Source organism: Pteropus vampyrus, unplaced genomic scaffold (genome assembly GCF_000151845.1).
Source record: "Pteropus vampyrus isolate Shadow unplaced genomic scaffold, Pvam_2.0 Scaffold352, whole genome shotgun sequence".
Lineage (NCBI taxonomy): Eukaryota > Metazoa > Chordata > Mammalia > Chiroptera > Pteropodidae > Pteropus > Pteropus vampyrus.
The window spans coordinates 787,311-794,769 of NW_011889133.1; the positions used below are offsets into that span (position 1 = coordinate 787,311).

Consider the following 7,459-nt stretch of genomic DNA (forward strand, 5'->3'; position numbering starts at 1 on the left):
GATTTGCCCTACTGTGACCATATCTAAATATGTATAGCAGCTGGGTTTTACTGCCCTTTATTTAGCTGATCTACTGGGATGTTCATGCTGCTGAATCCTAGGGCCCCACTACTTCGCTGTCTTAGATATTCTCTTCCCCAAGCACCTGGGACAGCACTGGAAAGAGAACCGAGTTGGAGGTAAGTCCCAGCCCTGCTGCTTGGGCAAGTCACACTTACTCTTGAGTCTCTATTTTTTCATATGTAAAATAGGAATAATGATGTTTGTTTGGTTCCCACACAGGGTTGTGGAGAGTCAAGGAGAATGATACCAAAACACTTCAAGAGCTGTCCAATGTTGAACAAATACAGAAAAAATGATGAAGCTGATGACACCAATGGTGAAGATGAAGATGGCGATGATGATGATGATGATGATGATTGTGCTTTGCACGTGAAGTTACTTGATTTTTGACCAACTGATTAGACACAATTTCCCTGAATGGAGCTATGTATCACCTTCTTTCTAAAGTTTATCCAGATAACCTTGGGTAAGATACTCAACTATCTACAATGCGTTCATCTGTAAAATGGGAATAATAAAAACCACCAGGCAGTGTTGCTGTGAGAACTGAAATAAATGAATCGATAGATGTCAAAGTGCCCAGAAGAGTGGCTGGCTCTTATGAGGAGCTTCAGCAGCATAATTTGACTTTGAATTTATGTGACGTTAGAGGGAACTGTGGATGGGGTTAGTCGAAGGAGCGCAGACTTATTTTGCTCCTAAGTAGCTCATGATCTTAACCTCTCTGAGCCTTAATCTTCCATACGTAAAATGGGAACTACAACGCTCACCTCAAAAGATTGTTGTGTGCATCAGAGGGAATTGTCTGTGGAGAGAGCTTGTCACAGTGCCTGACACTGGAAAGTGCTTAGTAATTAATAGCTCTCTCACCCTTAGGCATAAATGAGTAAGTTGCTTAGAAGAAAGAGCAAATCCTCCTATTATCTCCCCAGTGGTGGCCTTCTCTCCCTTCGGTCCTGTACTATCATGCTACAGGACTGCAGCCTACACTCCCGGGGAGACCCCTGGGTGTGAACACCGTGGAAAGAACAGTCATGAGATTAGGAGTCCCTTAGTGCCAGGACTCTTGCTGCCCCATTGCTGGACCTCCTGCTTCCTTCTCTCTTCTGAAGCCAAAGCTGGAATGAGAGGCAGGAGACAGGGGTGGGAGAAAGGGCACTGAAGGTGTCCATCCTCGGCTTGCTACCTGGGACCTCGCCAGCAGGCTACAACGGACGATGTAGCATGGGGGGCAGTAACCGGGAGGTGGTCTCACCTGGGAGCTGTTGGGAGGAGGCGGCCAAGGGGAGTTGGCATGGTGTTCTCAGCCTCCAGAGGCAATAGCAGGCAGCCCCAAGCACTGACAGACTGGGTGTCAGAGAGAAAGCTCCGGTCCTGTGTCACTCCCCTCTGTACGCTGAAGTCGCAGGGGCTGTTCGCGGTTGTCAAAATACCACGTGTGTTCTGGCTTCCGTCATTTGTGCATGTCCACATTTCCTGGTCTATTTGACAGAACAGTTTCTGATGACCCAGCTCACGAATCACCTCTACTCTTGTAATTCTTTTGGAGTTTTTGAGGCACGGCTGAGGGCCCCTTCTCTGCACTCCCACAGCTTTGTGCTCAGAGTGATGACAAATTGTCTTAGAGGGAATTGTTTTGGAATCTCTCTCCTCTAACAGAGGGAAGTGCCTTGAGGGCAGAGACTCAGTGGATTCATCTGACAGTGCCAGTTCCTAGCACAGTGCCTGGCTCACAGAAAAAAGCTCATTCAAAAGTAGTTTCCTGACCTTGCTTGAGCCATGACGGAGGTGGCCAGGTCACCATAGGGCCAGAGCAGGTAGCCAGGGAGGGCGTCTGGAGGTCAGTGGCAGTGGTGATTGGCAGCATGGAGGAGCACCAGGCACCCACGTCAAATCTCTTCCTCCTCGCTGGCCTTGCTCCAACGGTGGCAGCAGTTGGCTGTGATGCCCAGGAGGAAGTTGGTGGCCACAGATGCGATGGAGACCACGAAGCCCACAAATGCGATGAAGAGGTAATCATCGAGGGTCAGGGTCAGGTGGCAGGCCTTGAAGCTCTCCTCGGTGAGGGAGAAGAGTGGGGCGCCCTCCACTTCAGGGGGGCCCCGACACTCAGCCAGCTGAGAATCTGCAACAGAGAACCCAGGGAGGGTGAGGTGCCTGGGAGAGAGAGAATGGAATAGAGCATCCTCACTGCACCCGGGAGAAGTTGAGTTTCTTATTGAGTTTTTTTTTTTTTGGTACCAACATTTTTACTTACCTTCTTTAGTCTTCTCAACAGCCCTAGAGGTAAATATTTTTATACCTATTTTTATAGATGTGGACATTATTGCTAGGAGAGTTTATTAACTTGCCTAAAGTCCAACAGCCACTAATAATAGTCACACTGGGGTTTTTGTGGGATACCATTATCTCTTATAATAGCCTTCCAACTGGTCTTTGGGCTTCTGCTCTTAAATCATCTCAACACGGTTGGCTGAGTGAGCCATTCAAACGTGAAGTCCCGTCACGTCATTCTCTGCTTGAAACCCTCCCTCAGCTTCTTATCTTTCCACAGAATGAAAGCCAAGGTCCTCACCTGGGGCTGCGAGGACTCTTCCCTATCTCTTCCACGCTGCTCCTTCCTAACTCTGCCCCACCCACGCACACCTCCTGGTCATTCTTCCATCACTCCAAGCATGTCCCCTTTCGGGGCAGAGAGGGGTGCTTTTGCATTTGTCCCCCTGTGAGGATGCTTCTCCCCTGACTCTCTGCAAAGCTCAGTCCCTCACTCCCTTTGGGATTTTGCTCAAATCTCACCTTCTTAGTGAAGCCTTGTCTTATGATTCTACATAAAAGAGCAACTCCCATCTTTCTCTAGGCATTCCCTATCTTACCTACTCTGCTTAATTTTTCTCCATAGTATTTATCACCGTCTGACAGCTTGTTTACTATCTATCTGCATCCCCTTGAGTATAAACACTTTCCATAATATCCTTAGCATCAGAACTATGTCCTGTCCATAAGTGCTCAATGAATCTCTGTTAAACAAATAGGTGAATGAATGACTGTCCAACTCTAAAGCACTGGGTCTTTTGACTACTCCACGTAGCTCTTCCAGATACAGAAAGTGTAGGGTTAAGAGTATGGATCTATTGGCCTGGGTTCAAATCCCCTCTCTATCCCACTCTAGTTGTGTGATTATAGGTAAGTTATTTAACCTTTTTGTGTCTTGACTTCTTCATCTGTAACATAATAATAATAGTAAGGATAATAATAGTATCTATCTCATAGGGTTGTAGTGAGGATTCAATGAGTTAACATATATATATATATATGATATATTCTTGGTATATAGTAAGTACTATGTAAGTGCATACTCTTATTATTTTCCTGTTTGTCTTTCTGAATAGGTTGGTAGGGGGCATTTTCTGTACATGGACTTCTGTAGGAGAGAGCTTCTCCTTCAGTGGGTTACTATTCTCTCCATCATCGATTGTCCCACGTCATCCTTCCAGAGTCACGTGTACAAATGTTCGGTGATTGTCATCGGTTTCATCGTATGTATTCTGCCTTAGAAGTAAGAGTGGCATGCAGGTAGCAGTCCTGGCCTTCTCTCATTCAGTAGATAAATATTAGTCAAGCTCTCACTTTGGGCAAGTCCTTTTTTGCCTTTCTGGCTCTCATGAGGAAAGGGGATATATAAAAACGAGATAATCTAACCTAATTGCCTAGGAGAGTCAATGTGAGGGAGTTTTCTAAATTATATGGTACAAAATGCTATTCGGTTTTTGGTGGCAAAGAATAAAATTAGGAATTTGGATCGACCCTTTTGAGAAATGAATGAGCATCATTCACTTTAAAAATGGGGAGTCGGGTTCATAAGAAGAATGCGACCTGCTCCACCCCAGGTCGGGTGGTCCCTGTAAGCTGTATGCAAATACTCCAGACTCTGCCCAGGACAAGGCTGCGTCTGGAGTTGACCATCAAGGGGCTCTTCTCTTGGAACTGGAAGACGCCAAACTCCCGTCTATTGCGTGCGTGACTGGGGTGGTGGTGAGACAGTACGAAGCTGGGGAATGGGGGACACTGAGGGCCACTGGTGTGGACCAACCGAAGGAGTCTCTGGGGGCATTTGGCAGGACCCTGAGGGAAGGGAGCCTGGGGGCTGACAAAACTCTCTGGTAAGTCAAGGAACTAATCTTAAAGTTGAGGTATATCCCAAGGACATGTTGCTCTGTGTTGGGATTTGTCCCAATCCCATGCATAGTAGTGGGAATCTCATGAAAAAAGGGAGGAAGAAGCAGAAAAAGACCAAAGGAAGACGGCTGCTTCACCCGCCTACACCGGCAAGTTCTTCGCCCCCAGGAGGAAATATTCTGGGTGTGGCGTGGTGCGAAGTGTGTTTTGTGGAGGAACAAGGTTTCTTCTAGCTGTGGCCTGTATGCTTTCTCAGTGTGGGTTCGTGGACACTTTCCTTCTCTGGAGCCTGCTTCCCTCGTATGTGTTGACATGAGGCTGCACTGGTGGGATCTTGGACCCCTCTCTCGCTTGTCCTGAGGGGCAGCAGGAGCTTCAGAGGTCCCAGAAAAAGAGGAGCCTGGGTGAGGGGAAGCTTAGCATCCCAGGATACCCCTTCTGTCCCCAGTGCACGAGAGAGAGGGGAGGAGAAGCAGCCTGCAAAGGCTGAGCAGGTGGGGAGATGGCTCCAGGCAGTCTCCCCTTCATGCCCCCTACCATTGCCCCATCTCAGTCCCCAGCTATTTTGGGCCCAGAGAACGTCCTCCCACAGCTCTGTGGAAACACGGGAATCGTGACCCACAGCCTTCCCTCCTCCAAACTATTTTGGTCCTGGGCTCCCCACTCAGTCCTCCTCTCCCTCCTACCTCATTCAGCATCACTTCTGAACACACTCAGAGCCCAGGCTCTGGGAAAGCCCCTGGGGTAGTGCCTCCAGCTAGCTATTCCTGCCCTTCTGCTGCTGGGGCTTGTGCCAGGGCTCAGTGCTGCCCTACAGGAAAGCAGGAGGCAAGGGCCACAGCGAAACATTGCCTGCGTCGGGACCAGGCCTAGGCACCACCGGGTGAGGCCGGGGACCATCGGACCTGTGTGATTTAGGTTCCTTCAGTGTCCAGTTCAGCCCCGGTTGGGATTGGCTGGTTAAATTGTCACATCCCAGTTCCTCCTCTTGACTCTTCATCCCACGCTCAGGCCTTGGAACTCTGCAGAGGCCCCTCAGCCAGCCCAGAACTCAGGCCCTGACTCTTCCCGTTGGCCTAGGACCTGACTCTTCAGGATGTAGCCGAAGGGCAGCCAGACGGCCAGGGTTGGATTCCTGACTCCAACACTTAGCAAGTGTGTGACTTTGGGCAAGTTACTGAACCTTCCTGTGCCTTGGTTTCCCCCTCTGTAGAGTGGGGGAGCTCATTAGGGTTCATGTGAGGATGAGATGAATCAAAATGTGTAATATGCTTAGAATAGAGTATGACAGATAGTAAGTACGGAAATAAATGGTGTTAGCCATTTCTATTTCTTCGAGAGTTTTGCCAGCACTAAGAACACTTAAAAAGCAGTCTGGTAGAGTAGAACAGGGCTTAGGAAGTCAAATAAACTTGAGTTTTATCCATGGCTCTGTCACTTTCTAAACGAGTGATTCTGGGCTACTTTTTTCATTATTCCAAATCTGTTTCATCATCTGCAAAATGGGGATAATAAAAGTGGGGGTCCGAGGAGATCATGCACGCCATATTCTTAGGTCATGGCGAAAGCTCATAAAATGATATTATTAGCTATTCTTACTTGTTTACTGCCTGTCTTCCTTTTTAGGTCATAAGTGCCACAGAGGCAAGGGCGTGTCCGTTTCATTAAGGAATTTTGGTCCCTGGTCCCTAGTGGGCAGAGCCAGGACTCCACAAATACTTGAGTGAAAGAGCTGGTGTCCAGAGAGGCGAGCACAGATCAGGGCACACAGTAGGCTCTCAGGTTCTGTGAGCTCCTCCCTATTCTTTCCGGTCTTTGCTTTCAGAGAGACCGGTACCCTGCCCTCCACCCGCTACCCCTTTCCCCAGCCCCGGCCAGGGCCGCCCAGTCCTGCGGCTTCCCTTACCCGCCGTACAGCGCTGGATCCGGTTCCGCAGCCACTTCAGCAGGGGCTCCATGGTGCAGCCGCACACCCAGGGGTTGCCGCCGATCTGCAGGGTCACCAGCCCTGGCAGGCCCTCGAGGGCCTCGAGGCTGAGGGAGGCCAGGCCCCCGTAGCTGAGGTCCAGGTCGCGGAGCTGCACCAGCCCCTGGAAGGCCTGCGGGTGCACCCCGCGCAGCCACGGATTGTGGCTCAGGTCGATGTGCACCAGGCCGTGGGCTTCCTGGAACATGTCAGCTGGCACGTGGCTGAGGTTGTTGTAGCTCAGATCCAGGTGTGCCAAGCGCTTGGCATGGAGGAAGAGGCCGGAGGGCAGCTCCATCAAGGAGTTGTTGCGCAAATCCAGCACCCGGAGCTCCATGTAGCACGTGAGGTAGCCAGGCGGCACTGCCGCGATGCGGTTGTGGGCCAGGCTGAGGTTGCGAGTGTCCCTTGGCAGGTCTGGGGGCACGGAGAATAGCCGTTGGCTGCTGCAGTCCACCACCTGGTTATGGCACGTGCAAAGGACTGGGCAGCTGGCGCCCGCGTCTGCATGCATCACCCCGGCTGTCAAGAGGAGAGAGACCAGGAACAGGGCTGGGTGGGAGGGCCCCGGCCAGGGCAGCTGGGACCAGGTGTCACCCATCTTAGGCAGCTGGCAACAGCAATGCTGAATGGAGCCCATCCGGGCTGGGGCCGTGTCCGTGGAATTGAGAGTCAGTGGCACGGGGAGGCAGCTACACCAGAGGCCAGAGCCCTGGAGGGTGGGGCTTCTGAGCACGTGGTGTCATGGCTCTAGGCTTTCCAGGGAGCCTTTAAGGGCCACAGGAATCCCTAGGGGAGAGCCCCAGGAAGTCCTCTTTGGAGCCTGGGAGGCAATCGACCCAGTGGAGGTCCTTCAAGGTCTGCAAAGCTGATCAAAACTTGAGAAAGGAAGGAGATGAGGACGGGGCTGGACCAGCTGCCTGCAGGTCCTGGAAGGGTCCCCGCAGATCTTTCGTATCCCTCTCACCCATGACCGCTGGCGCGTCCTCTTTGTACTACTCTATCTGAGAGGCGGGAGAGGGGAGTGAAGGACATGAAATGTGGCTTTTAAAGGTTCTGGCACATCTCAAAATCCCTAAGCTTTGTCCCAAGTCTAGAACTGATTAAGAGGCCAGAGCTGCATCTGGGTCTCCAGCATTCAAGGTCTCAGAGGCCATTCTCATGGTGGTGGCCCGGTGGGCTCGAGTCCAAGGGGGTCCTGGGGTGGGCGTTTTCGGCTGGGAGCCTGGGGTGAAGTGGATCTCCATGTGCCTC

The 7,459-nt window shown here is 51.0% G+C and overlaps 1 protein-coding gene across 1 annotated transcript; it reads right to left on the minus strand.

Annotated features, from left to right (window-relative positions):
* Positions 1-1,952: 1,952 nt before the first annotated feature.
* LRRC55 (leucine rich repeat containing 55) lies at positions 1,953-6,935 on the minus strand. The gene is made up of 2 exons (XM_011379040.2): positions 6,146-6,935; positions 1,953-2,188 (listed from the first exon to the last, which is right to left on the minus strand). Exons 1-2 carry the CDS (start codon positions 6,843-6,845, stop codon positions 1,953-1,955), a joined length of 936 nt encoding a protein of 311 aa, XP_011377342.1. The 5' UTR covers positions 6,846-6,935.
* Between the last annotated feature and the right edge of the window lie 524 nt (positions 6,936-7,459).